At 39.1% G+C, this 23,619-nt stretch overlaps 1 protein-coding gene across 3 annotated transcripts in view; it reads left to right on the top strand.

Annotated features, from left to right (window-relative positions):
• LOC122549657 (DNA topoisomerase 2-beta-like) overlaps positions 1–23,619 on the top strand; it is a 144,337-nt gene that overhangs the window by 35,669 nt on the left and 85,049 nt on the right. For 2 of the 3 annotated variants that reach the window (XM_043689461.1, XM_043689462.1), the window contains exons 2-10: positions 2,268–2,456; positions 8,317–8,407; positions 8,896–8,959; positions 11,999–12,144; positions 12,254–12,351; positions 16,746–16,958; positions 21,766–21,939; positions 22,089–22,190; positions 22,291–22,428. In XM_043689461.1, the coding sequence (XP_043545396.1) occupies positions 2,268–2,456; positions 8,317–8,407; positions 8,896–8,959; positions 11,999–12,144; positions 12,254–12,351; positions 16,746–16,958; positions 21,766–21,939; positions 22,089–22,190; positions 22,291–22,428 (1,215 nt within the window). Of the gene's footprint in view, positions 1–2,267; positions 2,457–8,316; positions 8,408–8,895; positions 8,960–11,998; positions 12,145–12,253; positions 12,352–16,745; positions 16,959–21,765; positions 21,940–22,088; positions 22,191–22,290; positions 22,429–23,619 lie in introns of those variants that run through there. The other variant, XM_043689463.1, reaches the window with a different exon arrangement.

Raw genomic sequence — 23,619 nt, 5'->3', positions numbered from 1 at the left:
ATCTAATAGAATTCCCTGTTTTTAAAACTAGATAGGAAACCATGAGTTCTTTAGGAATAGGTAGATTTTACCAGAATGTGTTTGTAATTTAATTATGAAAGATGTCCCTTAACAAACTTATTAAAAAAAACGAGCAAAAGTGGGATGGTCAGAAGAATACCAAGCAGCGTTTACGCTGAAGGTAGCCTTAACTGAACTAGTGTGGGCAGCTCTTGCTTTTTTCAAGGCATTTCAGAAAGCTGCTCGCTTGCAGATAGATGCTGATTTGTTACAGGAAGATGAATTGTGGATAGAGAAACTGGTGGGGTGGTTCTTTAAGAAACTAAACCAGTATCAGTAAGAAGCACTCTAATATTGGAAAATGAGGGTTTGAGATTGTTGTAAACTGCTCAACACTTCTGAATTCTATATCTGAAATGATAACAAATGCTAATTTAACGCTGATCATAATCCATTAGCCTTCATTGTAAAGTTTAAAATTGATAATGTGAGACTATTCAGATGAAGTCTTTAGTTACAACTGTTTAATGTAAAGATTATTCATTTTAATGGTGAAGATAATGTAACATAGATGCATTGTTTTCGAATGTAAATGTATGAATAAATTGAAGGCCGAAGAAATGGTAAGATTGTATAAGGAGGAGAAAAATGAATGCATGCAGGTCTTGTGTTTTGTTGTTTGTACATCACATTTTGTAAGGAAGCGCACATTTTTGAAATGGGCACACTTTCTTCATTCCTGAAGAAGGGCTCATGCCTGAAACGTCGATTCTCCTGCTCCTTGGATGCTGCCAGACCTGTTGCGCTTTTCCAGCAACACATTTTCAGCTACATTTTCTTAAGGCCAGGAACATGTAAAAATTGTGTTTCTGTGCTTTTTAAAACTGTTGACTGAAGTAAGAAAACTATTAAAAAACAGTTTTGCAACGATTGCTGCATGTCTTATAAAACAAGTAACGTGACAAAATTATATATAGCTGTTTGAACGAGCACTAGTTCAAGTAAGTGTTGACGAACTGAAGTAGAATGCTTCCATTTTTAGATGGTGCCCTGGTTGGCAAAAAGTTGATTGGTCGTTGGACTAGTGACTAGCTATTGATGATGAATGCCTTTTGCCTTCCAATAACTGAATGTTTCTTGCTAAATGAACAACTTGGGGCTGGCAACAAGATATACAGAACAGTGATCAGGTCTCACCAACTCAAGAGCTGTGTCTCAGTTGTCTATAATCAAAGCTAGTTTATAAACTAGACGAAAACTAGTTTAACTTCCCTTCAGTCATAAGCTGTGACTTTTGATTCTAATCAGATGCCTTTTGTAAGTGAACCAGTCAATCTTTGTCGCTTGCAAACGAATGGAAGCATTCAGAAAAGAAAATCTTCTGATCAGCAAGGTCCGTTCAACAAATCTTGTGACTAAAGACTACTGAACTGTTTTCCATCTGTTCATATATATTTTCTGTGTATGTGTGTGTGTGAGATAGAGAAAATGGTGTAGTCTGTAAGGGATTGGAATTTTAATTTGTAGCGATATGTGTAGGTGATTTATTACTGTTCATTTGGAGCTAGACTGTTTATTTGTAATAAATAGTAATTCTTGTTAAGTTCGGAGATTCGGTCTGACCTTTGTCAAACAAGGCCTGAAAATGAGGTAAATTGTGGAATCTTTATGGACTTTTAACTTTGACGTCTTTAGAAATAGTGGTGCTTTAGCACAGCTATATTTGTTCTGTTCTGGAGTGTGACGGTCAGCATTCATCTTCCTTTAATGATTAGGTCATTATGGTTACAGAGCAGAGACACAGGTAAATTCTGAAATGAAAACTTTTACTTCTGCAGTTCAGTAAAATTTCAATGTTTTATTATATTTTAATAAGTTTACAAGGAAAGCTAAAATATCACAGCTATGAGCGATGTATCACAATCCATGATGCAATAGAGACAGCTCAGCAGTGTATTCTCCCAAACCTCATTTTAGATAAACTTCCAATCAAACGTGATTTCGACTTGTATGACTTTTGTTTTGATTCATTGTTAATATGTCACAGTATCTTGGAAGTTGCACAAGTTGTTTCCATTTACGATTATTTCTATATAAATGAAATCAGGTGGTCTGATTTGGGTAGTTTTGGTAAATTGTTTGACTCGCACATATGTATTCATTTCAAAGCATTCATATCCTTTTCATCTGTTTGATAGTGCCTTATGGCAATCAAATGGTGCACTTGATGTTCTATAGCAAATTTCAGCAATCTTTTTCCCTTACAGACGTTATTCAGCAATCAGAAAAATCTTGCAAATAAAGAAGAAATAAATGCGAAGAGCGACACTTCAAAAAAGATGTCAGAAGCTTCCAAAAAGATGTCCGTGGAGAGGGTTTATCAGAAGAAAACACAGCTGGAACATATCCTTCTCCGTCCTGACTCGTACATTGGTTCTGTGGAACCAGTAACCCAGGTGAGAGATTTTAGTTTTACATATTTTCATGATGCATTTATTATTGGCTTTAATTGAATTGGAATGTTTTAATTATTTCAGTGAAGGCTCAAATGTCAGTTTATAATAATAGTTTAGGTTTTAATGTTATATTTACTTTTGAAATGTTTATCTCCTGGGATCTTGGTGATTACTGATCATCCTGTGTTCATTTCACAACTTTGTGGTGCTTAGATTAAACAGCATGACATGGCACTACCAGATAGTTAGAACATGGCATTCGTGTATCAAGCGTTTTCCTGATTTAGAATATTGATATCTGTAAAAAAGGACAAAAATAGTATGTTTTATGTGTTACATCACTCATGTCAGTTTATAAATCACTTTTATCGAGTCGTATAAAGATAACCTATCTGTACATAAGTCAAGAGTGTGATGCTGGGAAAACACAGCAGGCCAGGCAGCATCCGAGGAGCAGGAGAATCAACATTTCGGGCATAAGCCCTTCATCAGGAATAAGGTTTGTGGGCCGGGCGCTGAGAGATAAAAGGGAGGGGGTGTGGTGGGGGGAAGGTAGCTGAGAAAGCGATAGGTGGATGAAGTTTAGGGAGAAGGTGATAGGTTAGAGGGAGAAGTGATGGATGGGTCCAGAGGGCGGTGCTGAGTTGGAGGCTTGGGACTGGGATAATGTGGAGGGAGGGGAAATAAGGAAGCTGTTAATCCACATCTATCCCGTGTGGTTCCAGGGTTTTAAGGCAGAATATGATGCTTTCTTCCTCCAGGCGTTGGGTGGTAACGGTTTGGCGGTGGCGGAGGCCCAGGACCTGCAAGTCCTTGATGGATTGGGAGGGGGAGTTGAAGTTTTCAGCCACGCGTTGGTGGGTGTGGGTGTCCCAGTGATGTTCTCTGAAACGATCCAAATAAAGGCGTCCTGTCTCCCCGATGTAGAGGCATGCAACGGATGCAGTAGACGACATTGGTGGAGATACAGGTAAATTTCTGACGGATGTGGAAGGATCCCTTGGGGCCTTGGACGGAGGTGAGGGGAGTGGTGTGGGTGCAGGTGTTACACTTCCTGCAGTGGTAGGGAAAGGTGCCAGGAGTGGGGTGTGGGCTGGTGGGGGTGGGGGGAGGCGTGGACCTGACTAGGGAGTTGAAAAATGTATTGCTGGAAAAGCGCAGCATGTCAGGCACCATCCAAGGAGCAGGAGAATCGACGTTTCGGGCATAAGCCCTTCTTCAGGAATGAAGAAGGGCTTATGCCCGAAACATCGATTCTCCTGCTCCTTGGATGCTGCCTGACCTGCTGCACTTTTCCAGCAACACATTTTTCAACTCTGATCTCCAGCATCTGCAGTCCTCACTTTCTCCTTTCTGACTAGAGAGTTGCGGAGGGAATCGTCCTCCAGAATGCTGATAGGGGTGGGGAGGAGAAATATATCTTTGGTGGTGGGGTCTGTTTGGTTGTGGCGGAAGTGGTGGAGGAAGATACGATATATGCGGAAGGTGGTGGGGCAGAAGATGAGGACATGGAAAGGGAAGATCTGAGAAGGAGGAGACCATCTGGGACTTGAGGTGAAATTGATCACCGTGGGAACAGATGCGACGGAGGAATTAGAAAAAAGGGATTGCTTTTTACAGAAGGTAGACTACACCTCCTCCCAACCTACCTCCTGTTAAAATGCCATCCCTTATTCCCATTGCCCTCCAGCGCATCTCCTCTACTTCATGCACCACCACCCTTGAACCCCACCCCTCCCAATGCAACAAGGGCAGAAACCACCCCCAGTCCTCCCTTCCACCCCACCAACCTCCACATACATCACATCATCCTCCGCCACTTCCGCCACCTCCAAACAGACCCCACCACCAAAGATGTAGTTCCCTCCCTACCTCTATCAGTGTTCCGGAGAGACTGTTCCCTCTGTGCCATGCTCCCCACCAGCCCACACCCCACTCCTGGCACCTTTCCCTTCCACTGCAGGAAGTGCAAAACCTCCGCCCACACCACTCCCCTCCCCTCCAAGAACCTCAAGGGATCCTTCCACATCCGTCAGAAATTTACCTGTACCTCTACCAATGTTCCACATCCATCAGAAATTTACCTGTACCTCTACCAACATTATCTACTGCATCCGTTGCACCCGATGTGGTCTCCTCTACATCGGGGAGACAGGATGCCTTCTTGCACCAAGAACCTCAAGGGATCCTTCCACATCCGTCAGAAATTTACCTGTACCTCTACCAATGTCATCTACTGCATCCATTGCACCCAGTGTGGTCTCCTCTACATCTCTACCTTGTTGATCGTCTCAGAGAATATCTCTGGGACACTTGCACCCACCAACCGCAGGTCCTGGGCTGCCTCTACCGCCAAACCGTTACCACCTGACGTCTGGAGGAAGAAAGTGTCATATTCTGCCTTGGGACTCTGCAACCACACAGGATAAATGTGGATTTCAACAGCTTCCTCAATTCCACTCCCCCCACATTATCCCAGTCCCAAGCCTCCAACTCAGCACCACCTTCCTGATCTTCCATCACTTCCCCTCTCTGACCTATCACCTTCTCCCTCACCACCTTCCACCTATCACTTTCTCAGCTACCTTCCTCCTCCCTTTTATCTCTCAGCCCCCGGCCCACAAGCCTCTTTCCTGATGAAGGGCTTATGCCTGAAATATTGATTACTCCTGCTCCTTGGATGCTGCCTGACCTGCTGTGCTTTCCTAGCAACACACTCTCGACTCTGATCTCCAGCATGTGTAGTCCTCACTTTCTCCTATCTGTGCCTAATCAAAGTCAGAAATGACAAAACCATACTTGTATTCTTGGATGTGTAGTATGAAAACCTCGCATGCCGTTATTGCGCTTTGCCAAACATTTGCCTCCGTATAGTGGCATAAAAGTTTCTCTCACTTATTTGAAATTCTACTGTCAAAATTGACAAGAAAACTGCCAAATTGAATTGGATGACTCATTCCTTATTGTTCAAGGTTATTTAAAATGTCGCAACAAGCTAATCTGGAATAAAAAAAATTGCTTCAATAATTGTGATTGCAAAACTACTGGAATATGATAGTATCCCTTTACTAACCAGTTTGTGAACAGCTTTAAATTAGAAAATCTGCTGTCCTTTCTCAGTCTGACCTGTAAGTGACTTCATACCCACAACAATGTAGTTGATTCTTGGCTGCCTTTGAAATGCCTTAGCAAGCCACTCATTTTTTTTCAAACCGCTATGCACCATGTATTATAAAGGCATCCAAGGCCCAACTGACCAAGTCCAACACAGTAATTTCTGAGGAGTTTTGCCCAAGTTGGGAGAGTTGACCGACAGATTGTTAACAATAGTCTAAGATGGTTTCACTCTCAGTATTATGTTTTTCAGCTAACGTATCAGGTCTGTCCTGCAACACCTTTTCCTGGCCACATTGTGCTCATCAGAAAGGAGGCCTTCTGATAGAATGCAATAAATGGCTGTCAGCTTGCAAATTTATATTCATTCATATTAAATGCCCACTATAGAGACACTGAAGATAGCAAGGACGCAGAATGTACTTCAGTATCTATCACCTAGGAGTTTCCATAACACCTGAATACTGAGAAATACAGGTAGCAGCCTGGGCCTACAGCAGGTGACAGAATCTGCATGAAGCAAAAATATGCTTGAACTTTTTCCTCCATCCATCTTTCACTGATGCTTCTGTCCATGATAGGAAGTGTAGGAGTGACCACCACACAGTCCTTATGGCAAGAAAATTCCGTCATAGGAACTTCATGGTTCAGAAACGTGACTTTTGTTCAGCACAATTAATGTAATAAATATCGGCCTCGATGGGTGCATTCATATTCCATGAGTGAATAATTTTAAACAAAAGGTGTACACTATTATAACTGTAATTATCTGACTCTGAAATCTTTCAGAGTGTAAAGTTACTGCAGGCAGTGCCAAGCTAAATTTTATTAAATGTGCCTTTGTTTTAAAAAATTCTCAAGGTCAGGTTCGTAGGAGAGTAGTCTGACACAGAACAAACGACCAAGAGGCGAGTCTGCTAGAATATGGGCATTTTATTCCCCGCAGCGTCGCCACAACCAACGGGTCTGGCTTATACTCACTCTACATGTTACCGGAACTGGGAGCCGTCAGTTCTCGTAGAGCGGTTGCAAACAACCCACGCTCGGCGGTTAAACGTAACCCCGGAGCAGACTCACCGAACTGGAGACTTTTCCAGCTGATATACTCTTTTCCAGATATAAACATTCATGTGAACAGCAGAGCAAGGCTAAAAAACACATTCCATTCTGGTTACATACAGATAAGAAGATTCACACGGGGAGGTGTGTAATAAGATTCACACGGGACTAAGCAACACCTCCATTCCGGTTAGATTCACACATGTATTGGGACATAATTTTTAACCGTTTCACCACAGCCTTCTAAGTGCCATAGCTGTAGTAAAGGTATTGGATAACGGTTTCTAAGTCCATATGGTACAAATATTATTGAAAGCTTTATTTCTTTGTAGGTTTAATTTTCTATTTTCCGTCCTTCAAGGAAAATTAAATATAATTCCGCATTCCACAAACAGAATTTTCTGCTTATTCAGATTCAATTTACAGAAAGTAATCATAATAAAAGTGAAAGATTTTCCACATTAGTATTGATGAGAGTATATTTTATCTGGTGGAAAATATGTTTGGTGTCTCGGACATTGTAAAAGCTCACAGTTGAAAAATTAAAGCAATTGAATTTATCTCAAAACATAAGTTAAGAGAGTTACATCTGTTTTGTCCATAACAAAAGCCAAGCTGAAATAAACTGAAAAATTCCAGTCAGGCAGCATCTCTGCCCAAAATGTTTCAGGTCAGTGACCTTCCATCAGAACTAATGAAAGATCTGCAGTTTGAAATGTCTTGGTATGGATTTTTGTGACGGAGCGAAGGCTGTTAACTTGGTAGACTTCATAAGTTGGTAGATCTTTCCCCCTTTTAAAAGGCTGCCACCTGCCATAATTTTATCTGGACTGACAGGAGCAAGATAGAGTCCAGCCACTTGCCTATGGGAGTGGGTGCAAGGTGGCAACAGAGGCATGCAGATGGCATGATAAAAATGCCACCTCCATTTTCTGGGATATTGGCCCTGGTATAATGATGAATGTCAGGTCCTCAAATTTTAACTACTCTTTGCTTTCTGAAACTTAACGTTTGCTTTTTTTTGTTTGTGGGACTCAGCCAAACATTCGTAAGTTACTTGGCACCTGCACCAAAGACAGAGTCAAACTGTGTTTATACAGCTGCAAAGAAGAAACTTTGACATCTGTTTGATGTTTTTTGTATTTTTATTTACACAATGTTGAAGTCTGAAGTCGATGAAAGTTTCTAAAATTGATATCATGAAAGACTTTAATTGATTAACAGATTGCTGAGGTGAGATGGCCATTCTGTTAGAATATAAAATAGCTGATATTGGTTCTGATTGTTGACTTAGGACTATGGTTCCCTCATGGTTTAAGACTCCCTTAAGAGACTTGAATGTCCTATTACAGAACAGGCCTGACTCCACAATAATTGCTTGGAGTTTGAACTTCCCATCCTTCCAGTGGAGCTGGCAAGAGTCATGAATGCTTGCTGCCTGCACCCTAACCCGTGCCAGCAAAAATTGATGGAAACTGAACAGAGTTGGGAATCCTCAAATCATCTACTGCTCACTGTAAATGTCCCTTAGCCAACCCAACTTGGCGAAAATTCCATTTACTTCAAATGTTTAAATTTGGGGGACAGGAACAGACTCAGAAGCTTTATGCAAGTATCTAAATTTAAAGCTTTTTTTAAAAAAATAGTGAATGATTGGCTGAATTAATGTAGTTGCATTTCTTTTCAGCCAATGTGGGTATATGATGAAGATGTGGGCATGAACTTGAGGGATATCACCTATGTTCCTGGCTTGTACAAAATATTTGATGAGATTCTTGGTAAGTATCGACCTTTTGTGTGTGTGTGTGTGTATGTTTTATTTGTTTCTGTTCTTTCTTCTCCCTCTGTTCTCTCATCATCTCCCCCTGTTCTCCCTTCACCTGATAATTGCAACGAGCAAAGTCAAACACTGGATCCTGATCTTTCCTCCTCTTATAACCTGATTTCTGGAGTTTTTGCTCCAGTAGTCTAGCTAAATTATTGCAGCCTTTAATTGGTTTGGAGCTCACATATTATCATTGATATAGTGAATTTCCACCTGAGGATTTTCATTTTGCTGGAGTTCATCAAATTTGTTAGATAGTTGCAGGAAAATGTAGTGTAATGGTCTGATTGCCTTCATTGTCATTAGATGGAAATAACAAACCATTCTAGATTTTTAATGAGTTAAAAGTCTAACCATAAACATTTTGCTCTTTTAAGTGCTAGTTATTGTTTTATACACTACCTTTTCGAATCTGTATACATGGACTTATTTTGTCTTTAGTTAATGCAGCTGATAACAAGCAGAGAGACAAGAATATGACATGCATCAAAATTTCGATTGATGCGTAAGTATTTGACTATTGCACATACCATAAATTTGTTGATTATTTTGTACAGTTTCAATTATGTTTGTATTGGAATTAAGAGATGTGATAGGTATTCTTGTATGTTTTAACAACAGTCTAATGAGTTCAAGATATATTCTTGAAAATAGTGAATACAATGGAAGATGCACTAGCCAGAGATTTAATAATTGACCTTGATTGATTTGAATAAGCATAGTTTGAGTCATGGATACTTTATCTTACTGAGAAAGGCCTAGTTTTGTTTGAGTGTGTGTTCACGTGTTTGTGCACATGTATTTCTATACTTTGAATGAAAAACCCATTTCCTTATGTCCATCAGAGAAGAGTGCAAAGCACTGCACCAGTGCTGTATTTGGCCTTTTTGAACCACACTAAAGCCTTTGACTCTGTCAGTTTCAAAGTCTTCTGGAGTATCTTCCTCAACTTCGGCTGCCCTCAGAAATTTGTCACCATCCTCAAACTACTTTCCTCTGATATGCTTGTTGCAATCCTCCCCAAGGACCATACAAGGCTGTGTCATTTGCACTGACTCTGTTCTTTATTTCCGTTATTGGAATACTTGCACCGCACCTTATTGTGCAGGTTATTCACAAAATGGACAGAAAACACTTCAGCCTACAACACCTGTAATCATCCTTCATTATGGAGTATGCAGGTGATGTGCCTATGAGGTGCGCTCACTCAGAAGCTGAGCTCTAGGGCACCCAGATTAGAGTGGGGAGTCAACCACTCAAAATGATAAGTAAAGATCACATGGCATATATTTATAGGAAAGTTTGAAGATTTTGATTTTTACAACTTCTTGACATTTAAGAATTAAAATCAAAAAAAATGTGTGCTCTGTGTAGAAGGTGTAGTGAATGAAAATTATTTTCTTTAGGTAGAAAGTTTTTAAGGGGAGTTTTAATCAAAATATTTAGGAAGTTTTTGATCGAGTAAATGGAAGAAGCTGTTTCCACTGGGATTTGTCAATACCCAAGAGCACAGATTTAATGTAATTGGCATGGAAACCTGATGAGAATTCTTTAATATATTGCAATGTGTTCTCTGATTTGGAATATATATTCTTAAAAAGCTAGTTTTTTTTTAGAAGTAGTAACTTTAAAAAGGAATTTAATAGATTTGAAAAGAGAGAAAAACAAAAGTTGGGGAAAATATTTGCGATGCTGGAAAAATAAACTTGGAAAATGTTGGAAATTCTGAACAGTTCAGACAGCACGCCAGTGGCGATAGAACCAAGATCATCATTCAGGGTGATGCTTTGCAGCAGAACTGGGGAACTTAGAAATGAATAGCTTTTCAGCAAAGAGAAGGGTGAGAAAAGAATAATAGGGAAAATCAGAGATAAGACCATAAGACGTAGGAGCAGAAATTAGGCCATTCAGCTCATCGAGTCTGCTCTGCCATTCAATCATGGCTGATAAGTTTCTCAACCCCATTCTCCTGCTTTCTTCCCATAACCCTTGATCCCCTTGATGCTCAAGAACCTATCTATCTCAGTCTTAAATATGCTCAATGACCTAGCCTCCACAGCCTTCTGTGGCAATGAGTTCCATAGATTCACCACACTCTGGCTGAAGAAGTTTCTCCTTTTCTCTACTAGTTTTTCACCAAATGAGTTAATTTTACTGCTGCGGCCTCACTTGCTGTCATTCACTGTGGTAAATCTCCTTTTATCAGTTGGAGTTGGTTATATAGCTTTTCCATGCCTTGGTTAGAAAATCGTACACTTGATTTGGCCAGACACACTTGTTTCTTGTAGAATTTTTTTCTTGAAATTCCTGCAGTGTGGAAACAGGCCATTAGGCCCAACAAGTCCACCCTGACCATCTGAAGAGTAACACACCAGGATCCATTCCCCTACCCTATTACTCTACATATACCCATGACTAATGCACCTAACCTATACTCCCTGAACACTATGGATAATTTAACATGGTCGATTCACCTAACCTGCACAAATTTAGATTGTGGGAAGAAACCAGAGCACCCGGCAGAAACCCACACAGACACTGGGAGAATGTGCAAACTCTGCAGATAGTCGCCTGAGGATGGAATTGAACCCGCGTTCCTGGCGCTGAGAGACAGCAGCAGTAACCATTTTTCAAGAAGAACATTTCTGATTTATGATAATTATGTGCTTTTTCTCACCAATAGGTGAGCATTGTCGGCTCAAAAGAAATTCTTTCCCTGCTTATTACTGTCTGAACTCAGTAATTCCTTTTGTTTTTCTTTAAAACTAAGTATTACGCCTTCATCAGGGTGTTCACCTTTTCACACAATCTTTGAACTACCTAGTTAAGCTTTGGACTTCTGATCTTCATCCTTTTTCCTTGTTGTAGTTCACTGTCCAAAATTGGTAAAGAGAGTCCCACCCACCCATTCAACTGAATTGTCTTCCTTCTGCTTAAATGCTCCACAATACCTTGTATGAAAGAAACCGGCCAAAACTTAATTGTACTTATTTCAAGCCTATTACTAATGCATATTTTCCCAGTTCTCGGGTAAGGTAATCAGCTTGAAACGTAGCTGTTTCTCTTCTCAATAGATGATGTCCGTTTTGCTGAGTATTTCCTAAATTTCCTGTTTCATTTTGGGTAAAAACAAAATCTCAAGGGAAAGAGACTTCCCAAGGTCTGGCACGGGTCTAGTGGGCTCAGTGAATTCCATATATATTGCAAGATTTTATGGGTATTGATTTGTTTATGTTTGAGTGTTTCAATTTCTTTTGAATATTAGGAGAGAATAATGTACCTGATAGTAAAGTTCTGTAACATTTAACAAAGTTAAATATGGTTTCATGTGTAGCCATAAGATTAAATCCCTGTTTCAAAATTTGGATCCTGTATTGTTTCTGTGTAAAAGATCTTGAAGGCAAGACTTACTGCCTAAAATAAGAAAAAATGCAATATTCTTTGTTCATGTTTGTAAATAAGTTAATTAATTGTTTTCACCTTGGAATTACTAGTTCTTGCCCTGGAAAGAGGACAACACTTTTATACATCTGTTTTTTTTAAGGGATTCCAACATTATTAGTATTTGGAATAATGGGAAAGGCATTCCAGTAGTGGAGCACAAAGTAGAAAAAGTGTTTGTACCTGCTTTGATTTTTGGCCAGTTGTTAACATCCAGTAATTACGACGATGATGAAAAGAAAGTCACGGGTAAGAACTGTGTGTGCCATTGTGTTCTATAACAAATATTTTTCAGTTATTGAGAAGTTGGTGCCCATAGTTCTGCTGATGGAAAACTGTTATAATTTGTATTTTACAGGTGGCAGAAACGGCTATGGTGCTAAACTCTGCAACATATTTAGCACCAAGTTTACTGTTGAAACAGCCTGCAAGGAATACAAAAACAGTTTTAAGCAGGTATGTCAAATGTGTATTGGTCATATTCGATATGTCGAGGTGGAATGGAGTCATAGAATTGCCACAGTGTGGAACAGGCCCTTCGATCCAACAAGTACACACCAACCTACTGAAGAGTAATCAACCCAGACCCATTCCCCTACCCCGTCACTTTACATTATTACCCCTGACTAATGCACTTAACCTACACATCCCTGAACACTATGGGCAATTTAGCATGGCCAGCTTACCTAACCTGCACATTTTTGGATTGTGGAATGAAACCGGAGCGCCTGGAGGAAACCCATGCAGACACAGGGAGAATGTGCAAGCTCACACAATCGTCTGAGGCCAGAATTGAACCCAGATTCCGGGCGCTGTGAGGCACCAGTACTGACCACTGAGCCACCATGCTGCCCTCTTAATTAGGAATTAAGAGTTATTCCTAATTTAGCAATTGAAGTACAAATGGGAGCATTCTTGAACAGCCCATTGTGTTGAGGCTTTTTTCTCTTGCTTGCCCACATTTTTTATTGGACACTTGCCCTAGATTCAGTTATTAGAAATAGACCAGGGAAAGATATACATAAATGAATTTGATAGACTAGATATCTTCTAAGTTGCAGTTTGTGAAATATTACATCTTCATCAGATTAACTAAATGAATTAATTATAGGCAAGGAACAATTCTAAAATCAGTCCTGGTTAAGCCCTTTATCCTTTATCCTGAGCTAAACATTTCTGCAAAATACAGGCAACCTCATTCGACAAAATCTGTTTAATTTCAGGGAATGTAGTCAATTAGTGGTGTCCACCATCAGTTTAAAATGAGTACTATGAGATGGGACAAGACAACATGGAGTTGAGTTAATAATAGGTAAATTCAGGATTGATATTAGAAAATTTCTCATTAAATACATTTCTCAGTTCATGATGTAGAAAAGTGTAGCAGTCCGAAACAATGGAATCCTAGAGATAGAGATATACAGCACAGAAACAGACTGTTTGGTCCAACTTGTCCATGCTGACCAGATATCCCAACCTAGTCCTACCTGCCAGCGCCTGGCCCGTATCCCTCCAACCCCTTCCTATTCATATACCCATCCAGATGCCTCTTAAATGTTGCAATTGGACTAGCCTCCACCACTTCCTCTGGCAGCTCATTCCATACGTGTACCACCCTCTCTGTGAAAAAGTTGCCCCTTGGGTTTTTTTTATATCTTTCCCCTCTCACCCTAAACGTCTGCCCTCTTGTTCTGGACTCCCCCACCTAAGGGAAGAGACTTTGTGTATTCGTCCTATTCATGCCCCCCCCATGATTTTATAAACCTCTATAAGGTCACCCCTCAGCCTCTGACGCTCCAGGGAAAACAGCCCTGTTAAATATTTGAACTCCAGTGTCCTTCAGGATATACGAACCCCAAGAAGAGTCGAGCAATGTTAATTTCTCCTGTTTTTGATCTATTTTTGGACATCATAAGCCTCTCTAATCTGCAAATCCATTCCCCTGCCAAAATTGATCCAAAGTATAATGCTTTCCAGTCTCCACTGCTATCTTGCCCTTGTTAGCAGTTGCTAACTCAATCCCAACTCTTCTCTTACCATAATGTTCTTGTAAAATGTCTATTTATTTTAACTATTTTGGCTTTCTATACTTTTGAATCTGATTTTTTTTTCATAGCTGACATTTATTTCTGTATGTATTTCCTTTTTAAGTACTAAATGTGCCAGGATTTGTCACCTTAACTTTCAAATTGCTGGCATTGCAAGATAGTGGAGCAAAGAAAATGCTACCATTTAAAAAAAACTTAGCAGGTCTCCTTGTAGCACAGTGGCATTTACATTCATGATAGTGCAGGTTCATAGTTTCTTGAACCTGGAGTCCCAGGTAAACAGGATAGTGAAGAAATTTGGCATACTTGCCTTTATTGTTCAGTGCATTGAGTATAGGAGTTGGGAGGTCATGTTGTGGCTGTACAGGATATTGATTAGGCACTATTGAAATGATGCATGCAATTCTGGTCTCCCTTCTACAGGAAGGATGTTGTGAAACTTGAAAGGGTTCAGAAAAGATTGATAAGGATGTTGCCAGGGTTGGAGGGTTTGAGCTGTAAGGAGATGCTGAATAGGGGCTACTTCCCCTGTAGTGTCAGAGGCTATGAGGTGACCTTAGAAGTTTCTAAGATCATGAGGGGCATGGATAGGGTGAATAGCCAACGGATAGGGGAGTCCAAAGCTAGAGAGCATAGGTCTGAGGTAAGAGGGGAAAGATTTAAAAGGGACCTAAAGGGCAACGTTTTCGCGCAGAGGGTGGTGTGTCTATGGAATGAGCTGCCAGAGGAAATGGAGGAGGCTGGTACGATTACAGCATTTAAAAGGCATCCGAATGGGTACATGAAGGGAAAGGGTTTAGATGGGTAAGGGCCAAAAATCTGGCAAATGGGACCAAAGTAATACAGGATATCTGGTTAGCATGGACTAGTTGAACCAAAGTGTCTGTTTCTGTACTTGTACACCTCTCCCTCTGTGAGGAATTTGCTACCAATCATTCAAAATGGCTTCATCTTGTCCATGCATTGAATCTGAACTCCTTAATGATGAGGTAGATTCATGGCAAAGAAGGCAAATCCAGTACTCTAGATAATGCTATCTCATGGGATTTTGGTCCCCAAATGCCCGAAGCTGTGCAGGTCAGAATCTAGCTTGTTTGATCACATGACAGTCTAGGGTAGAAATTGATAACCCTGAGTAAGTATCATTAGCTGTCCTTCAATTCAAGAATGACAACTTTTAGGTCTAGGTGTCATCTCAATTATGCCATACCTCCATAGAATGCAAACATTTTATCCATTTATGATATGGAGAGAGACAGTTGCTGGCAGGGTCCGCATTTATTCCCTGTTCCATGTTGATCTTGAGAGAATGGTGTTCAACTGCCACCTTGAACTGCTGTGGTTGGTGTTTTGAAGATACTCCCATGGAATTATTTAGGGTGATGTCCAGAATCTGATCAAAATGCTTAAGTGTTCTGATGTTTTCTGCTTCTACCAACCTTACAAACAGAAAGTTCCAGATTTCTGCTGCCCTTTGGCTGTTAAACCTTGGCAAGTGACTCCATGCTGTAGCTATAATGCACTGATGGAGAAGGTAATGAATATTTGATGTGGTATGAGTCAATGAGGGCTGCTTCATCCAGAATGTGTTGAACTTTTTAATGTTATTGAAGGTGGGGAGTATTCCATTTCACACCTGATCTATGCTTTGAAAATGTTATAAAGGCTTTGAAATGTAGGTTGGCGAACTTGTATCTTACTTCAATTCTAACTCTAATGTTTGATTTAAACTTGTCCAAATAGCAAAAATGATCAAAGCTCACAATTCTTTATAAATTTATTGATGCTACAATAAACTACTAAAAACAACCAGTACCCTGCTCCCCTTAAGTTAAATTAGAGGTTTCTGAGGTGCACTTCTACTGCTGCAGAAGTGTTGACACTACTTTTTGGGGTTTAGTTTATTCATTCTATTCTCTTACAAAATACATGTTTCTTTTTTTCAAAATCTGCAAAAATCACATCTGTGGCAAGATTATACCGCAGATCCCTGCAGCTTTATATCTCTTACACTTTGCAAGAAACTCCTGTTCTGTGCTCATGTGGCTGTTAACATATGAGGTGTTTTGATGGGGAAGATTGTAGCTTATTGTGTGATCAGGTTTGCTGTAATGAAGTGATACTTGGAATTAGCACTTCCAAAGACTAAAGATTCATGGAGCTGGTTTAAGGAACAGATATTGCGTGTCCTCGATAGGATGTCCCTGTCAGGCAGGGAGGAAGTGATAATGTAAGGAAACCATGGTTTACTAAAGAAATTGTATCTCTTGTTAAGCGGGAGAGGGAGGCTTATGTGAAGTTGAGATGAGATAGTTCAGATGAGGCAATGGAGAGTTACAGATTAGCTAGGAAGGATTTAAAGAGAGTTATAAAAATACAAGTTAAAAATCAATAAATAAATATTAATTAACAATTAGTACAATATTCATTAAAAATGTTTTTTTTTAACAGCACTTTTTTGATTTTAGAATTTTGTTGCTTTTTTTTTCCCACTTATCCTTTACAAATGTTTCAGTATCACTCAGGACCAATACTATAGAAGGCTGTCACCTTGTATTAATTTAAGATTGACTTCTTTATTTGCATTAAAGCTGTGTTCCTTTTACGATTATGCCTTTATATATAGATGAGAGGTCATCGACCATTCCTACCTATAAACAAAACCATGCAACTGACTTTATAAACATTTTAGAAAAGGATAACGTCTGTGATATAGAAACAACAATATTTGTTAAATTTATATCCTAAGTCATGAAAAAATGGAGTTTAATGTATTTAAACATTTTTGTTTCCTTTAAACAGACATGGACAAATAATATGAACAAATCATCTGACGCAAAGATTAAATACTTTGATGGTGATGATTATACATGTATTACATTCCAACCTGATCTCTCAAAATTCAAGATGGAAAAACTGGATAAAGATATAGTGGCACTCATGACACGCAGAGCTTATGATGTCGCTGGGTCATGTAGAGGAGTTAAAGTCATGTTAAATGGAAAAAAATTACCGGTAAGTGCTTTTTTTAAGTATACTGGATGAATTGCTTAAATACATGTAGGCTGTTTTAATGGACCGTAGATTACATCTTCTAGCATTCTGCTTTCAACTAAACTATTTTTTGAAAACATCTAAGTTTTAAAAATTGTTTTTACCAGCCGCTCAAAATGTCTTCAGTTTACATGAGCTTATTTTTAAAGTTTTCTTGTACCTGAAGAAATCCGAGGCTAAGGCATCTGCTTGTACCATTAAAGGTGTTTTAAAAAAAAGAGCTAGGTTGACCTTTATTGTTTCCAGCTGAGAAAGTACCTGTTCTAGATATCTTACTGCAATTGTTTGGCTGTTATACGAATTGAGCAGAAGAGGATTACTTTTCTGGACCAAGGGGCTCATGTGGCGTAGTGGAAGTGATCGATCTCCAGCCAGAAGATCTGGGTTCAAGTTCTATCCAGTCCGGAAGTGTATCATAGCATATCCAAGCAGGTTGATCAATATAATTACATTTCTAGACCTGTGTTTCATCAGGAGGTGTTTCCTTCAGAATGCTTTGTTGGTCTGTATTTGTTTCTTACAAGCTGGGAAAACTGGCATTGTTGATCTCTACCATTTATAAGTTGCATGAGTGTTGACCAGCTATGGGAGTTGCATTGAACATCCTAGAAGAGGATGTATCTCAACTATCCTGTCCTCAGGTGACAATGAGATGAAGAACATCTAAAATATGTTTAAAATTTAACTTTCCTGTACTAAATATTTTTGAATGCTAGATTTCGTAGAATTGTACTTAAATGGAATCTTTTCCTCTTGGTGAACAGAGTAATTATTTAAATTATTGGTGGGTCTCCTATGCCCTTTGGCCCTCAATGTTGCACCGATCTGTGAACTATTCTCAGCTCGTCCCCCTACATTATCCCAAAATCATTTTTTGTGTCTATTGTACTGTTTCTTTTGCCTATTATTGCTGCTTTTCTCTCTCACTGGTCTATATTTCCCTGGCTTGTCTTTACCGCCCTTCTTAAACAGTGGCACCACGTTTGCCAACCTCCAGTCTTCCAGCACCTCACCTGTGACTATCGATGATACAAATATCTCAGCAAGAGGCCCAGCAATCACTTGTCTAGCTTCCCACAGAATTCTCGGGTACACCTGATCAGGTCCTGGGGATTTATCCACTTTTAACCATTTCAAGGCATCCAGCACTTCCTCCTCTGTAATCTGGACATTTTGCAAGATGTCACCATCTATTTCCCTACAGTCTATATCTTCCATATCCTTTTCCACAGTAAATACTGATGCAAAATATTCATTTAGTATCTCCTCCATTTTCTGTCGCTCCACACAAAGGCCACCTTGCTGATCTTTGAGGGGCCCTATTCTCTCCCTAGTTACCCTTTTGTTCTGAATATATTTGTAAAAACCCTTTAGATTCTCCTTAATTCTATTTGCAAAAGCTATCTCATGTCCCCGTTTTTTTCCCCCTGATTTCTCTCTTAAGTATACTCCTACTTTCTTTATACTCTTCTAAGGATTCACTCGATCTGTCCTGTCTATACCTGACATATGCTTCCTCCTTTTTCTTAACCAAACCCTCAATTTCTTTAGTCATCCAGCATTCCCTATACCTACCAGCCTTCCCTTTCACCCTGATAGGAATATACTTTCTCTGTATTATTATTATTGTGTGCAATCTACTCAATGTCTCTTCATTGCATACTTATTCCCCATCGTTGCTTTACTACCTCCTTACCACCATAGGTTGATTCCTGTCATTTTTTAGTCTCCCTGTCACTTTACATGTAGTAAGTAAACTGACATTTTAAAAGAAAATATTCTGCCCACTGCATAGTATAACAAATCTGTTTCTTAAATTTTGTTTCTCAATGTTGCCATTACAGTAATTAGCAAAACAAATCCATAATCATTTTTACAAGATTGTTTAAAATATTGCAGTCACCTGTCTTTTCACTATACTAGATTAAAATTTCTGTAAATACGTTCATGCTCACTTTTTGTCATACAGCCAAATTAACAACAACTATCTGAATCAAATATATGATGTTCACTAAGACCAAGATAATGAAGTGTTAATGAAGACATCATTGCTGGAAATTTCTTTGGTTATAAATCAATGAACCTGATATCTATTTCATAAAATGTGGAATGCATGATTACAGTTCAGTTCAGTTTTACATTCATAGGTAGCATCTATTACCAGTGGTATTTGTATTTGGTTCCATGATTGTAACTCTCACATCCAGAAGAGGAGCCTTTATTTTCACAATTTCCTTGACTCTGTTTTGAGAAGGTGACATCCTTGAGAAGATTGTTTAAGAGCCCTACATATGGCATACTTGTGTTTAAAAGAAACACTTGCAGTTATGCTCATGAGAATTATAGGATTCCTACAATGTGAAAGCAAGCTATTCGGTTCATCGAATCTACATTGGCCCTCTGAAGAGCATCCCACCCGGACCCAACACATCCTTGTAACCCTGCATTTCTATGGCTAATCCACCTAGCCTGCCTGGACGCTAGCAGTAATTTAGCATGCCAATTCACCTAACCCCCACAACTTTGGACTGTGGGAGGAAGCCAGAGTATTTGGAGGGAGCCCGCGCAGGCACAGGGAGAATGTGCAAACACCACACAGTCAGTCACCCGAGGAATCTGCTTATGAGGTTAGATCTGGATTGGGGTGTCAATTGTCCAGGTCCCCAGAAGTTAGAGACAGTTTTAAACTGTCTAACATGACCTAGGCAATTATACAGCTAAATAAATCTGAATTCTGACTTCATAACCAGACACTTTTGGGGTGTTCCAGCTGCTGGATAATTGCTCATTGAAAGTTTAAACTTGCCAGATTATTACTTGCAGTCATTGCGTTGGGACTCCCAATGAGCATGTCAGGGTTAGTCCAACCTCTAACTATCCATACTGAAAAATCTGGATCAATGTATTTTTCTGATGCCACTACTGGGACTCTGGAATAACTGAATAAAAACTGAAAGAACTGCGGATGCTGTAAATCAGAAACTGAAACAGAAGTTGCTGTAAAAGCTCTGCCAGTCTGGCAGCATCTGTGAAGAGAAATCAGAATTGACACATCAAGTCCTCCTTCTGAGGAAGGGTCACCAGACCTAAAGCGTCAACTTTGATTCCTCTTCACAGGTGCTGGCAGATCCGCAGAGCTCTTCCAGCAACTCTTCTGTTTTTGTCTCTGGAATAACTGGCCTTCAAAACAAAGTTATGGGATTTTAACACCCTCCTGAAGAGCAGAAAAGATTTACCATCTAATCCAAACTTTGGTAGAATTCAAGACAGGGAACTGTTTAATATTTAGGCCAATTCATAGATGTGAAACATTAGAAAGCTAAAATTGAGAATGAATAAGAAATTGTTTCTTGTCCAGCAGCAAATGTGTGCTTGTTTGGGAAGTGAAGTTCAGATGGGCGTGCTCCCCAGTGGATTGAGGTAGACTTAAACATTCGTGACAAATGTAGGAATTAACGGTTGTGTCTGGGCTAGGTGGAATGAGAAGTTAAAGCTACAGTTGCATCAGCCTTAATCTTATTGAATGGTAGAACCTACTTAACAGGCCGAATGGTGATTCACACCTCATTTATTTTTTCATATTTTCCTGTTGTATTAGGAGTTGGTAGATGAATTCCTGCTGTGTCTGATTGCATTGAGCATCTGAACACAGGTTGTTAATGCCAAATTCATGAGATTTGTAGATGATCCCAACCTGGGGATACTGTTTCGATTGAACCTGAAGAGGCGTCTTGAAAAATGCATTGTGTTTTCTAAAACATATGTGAACAGAATAGTGACTGTTGAAGAGTGTAAACTGTAAGGGCCAATAGAAATAAAAGGACAACCTAGCTGTTCTTTTAGAGATGTTGTGAATTATGTTGAGATAGTATTGATGATGTGCTAATTATGTCTAATTGAAGTAAAAAACAAAAAATGAAATTTTGAATTTAAGAATATTGAATTTAAATCATAAGTTGTATTTAAATTGTTCAGTTCAATACTTTGCTTAATGTCTGCAGTAGAGTTTCATTTATTTATTTCTGTACCACAAAGGATTACATTTTAGAAACCAGGAGAATGATATATTTCACTGTAAATTCTAGAGAAATCCATGCTTTCAATCTTGAAACAAAGTAACAGGCGAATTTGAGATGTATAAATTCTTCAAAAGAAAGTAAACCTAGAATTCAATTTTGACTGAAAATAAAGAGAGGAGTAGGCTTGAAGTGAGTAAAAGGCAAATTTTAGATTGGTTTGTATTTAAGAATGCTCTTAATAGGTGAAAGGCCTCTGGTATGATCTAGAAATGGAAGCTGAAATTGACTAAATGACTCTCATTGTTTGCCTTGTGAGTATTCAGAATAAAATTTTTGTTTCTCTCATACAGTTCTCGGGTATTCCACTCTGTACCTCCCCTGCCCCAGCATCCTATGTTTTTTAAATTCTAACCCATTTTCCCAATACACCTGTTCAGCAATGTTATTACACACCTCTGGAGCAGGTGGGATTTGAACCCAAGCTTTGTGGTCCAGGGATAGGGACACAATGACTGCACTGCAAGATGGCCCTCATATTTTTTGAGCCAGCATAATCATTCAAAATTTGAACACAAATTGTGAAAAATGATAAAATTTTCGGGTGGGAATAGTTTTCACTCCGGCTAAAGATTTGCTAATCTTTTAAGAAATAGGATCAGAGATTTTGAAGTAAAGAAAAGCAGACCAATAATATAAAAGTATGCTCTATAGTTTGATTTTAATTTCACATTTTATTCTTTGCCATATAGATAAATGGCTTCCGCAGCTATGTTGATCTTTATGTGAAAGATAAATTGGATGAAACTGGTGTTGCACTGAAGGTGGTTCATGAAACTGTGAATGATCGTTGGGAAGTATGTCTAACCATGAGTGAGAAAGGCTTCCAGCAAATCAGCTTTGTAAATAGCATTGCTACCACAAAGGTTGGTATTTGAGAACAAGTGTTACCTTTTGAGTTACCATTTATTCAACCATTTGTTTTTGAAAATAGAACAGACTTTGTTCATTATTTAATTTTTCTTTGTGTATTAGCATTGAATTTCAGAATTTAACAAAGATTCTGCTTTCATAGGGTGGTCGACATGCTGATTATGTAGTTGACCAAATTGTTAGTAAACTGATTGAAGTGGTGAAAAAGAAGAACAAAGCTGGAGTATCAGTGAAACCTTTTCAGGTCAGTTTTTAGCAGAATTGTATGTAAAAGTTTCCATCAGAAAGCATGTCATTTAATTTGAGAAAGAAAAGAGCAACATATGTACTTTTTTTATACTTAGGTAAAAAATCATATATGGGTCTTTGTTAACTGCCTCATTGAAAATCCAACGTTTGATTCTCAAACAAAAGAAAATATGACTCTCCAACCTAAGAGTTTTGGCTCCAAGTGTGTACTTTCTGAGAGATTCTTTAAAGCGGTTAGTATTTTAATGTTAACGCATAAACATTTGCAATTTTCTATTTGTTAATTTTAACCTGTAACAATTGGTGGTTTTGGTTTTGAAAGAGAAATTAAGATATCAGACTAAAGTAGGAAGCTTCCCACTTCTGGATTCTGTAGGCATTGGAAACTCAGCAGATAAAAGTAAGATAGAAGAACTGGATCCATTGGGATACAAGTGCCTTTAGTCCCAATTGTAGAAGAAGCAGGAGTGTTTCCTCCAGAGCCAATAATCAGATACTCTTTTTAAGCACTGTCACAACCTCACCTCTCATCCCATCATCTATGCTCTCCCAATCATTGAGCCCTGATCTTCCTTGCTATGTCATACTAGCTTCATACTTTGGAGATGCCGGTGTTGGACTGTGGTGTACAAAGTTAAAAATCACTCAACACCAGGTTATAGTCCAACAGGTTTAATTGGAAGTGCACTAGCTTTCGGAGTGTCGCTCCTTCATCAGGTGATAGTCAGATGAAGGAGGGACGCTCCGAAAGCTAGTGCGCTTCCAATTAAACCTGTTGGACTATAACCTGGTGTTATGTGATTTTTAACTAGCTTCATACTAGTCATGAGCACCCTTTCCACAAAATGTATGGTTTTCATCCATTCATCCATTGTGCATGATATACTTCATACTATCAGTATTTTATGGGAGAATGTGAGGACTGCAGATGCTGGAGATCAGAGCCGAGAGTGTGGCGCTGGAAAAGCACAGCAGGTCAGGCAGCATCTGAGGAGCAGGAGAATTGACATTTCGGGCATTATCCCTTCATCAGAAATAAGTATTTTATCATAAAATACTATCCATATTTTATCCCTGCTGCTCACAATCAAGGTACTGACAGTAGAAGACTAGCTCAAGTTTGCGAATCTCTGAACCCAGTGATAAACATTAGATCTGATTCCACAATTGGACAGCATTTATTGGATAATCCTGAGTGTGCGAAGAGTTGTGCTGACAGCTTATTCAGGATTTTTAATCGCATTTATGATGTGGCACACTTGCATGCATACACACATTGCTCTTATTTCAACACAGCACAATATGTGACTGGTTCATTTCTCACAGCAATGTTTTAACCATTCAGAATAAACCTGCTTGGTTTAAAATTTTAAACGAAATCTGGCAGTTAACTCTTTATCTTCCTTAACTGTTGTGTTCTTTAT

Source organism: Chiloscyllium plagiosum, chromosome 5 (assembly GCF_004010195.1).
Source record: "Chiloscyllium plagiosum isolate BGI_BamShark_2017 chromosome 5, ASM401019v2, whole genome shotgun sequence".
Lineage (NCBI taxonomy): Eukaryota > Metazoa > Chordata > Chondrichthyes > Orectolobiformes > Hemiscylliidae > Chiloscyllium > Chiloscyllium plagiosum.
Note: the sequence above shows the minus strand (reverse complement) of the source record. Positions and strands in the feature narration are given on the sequence as shown.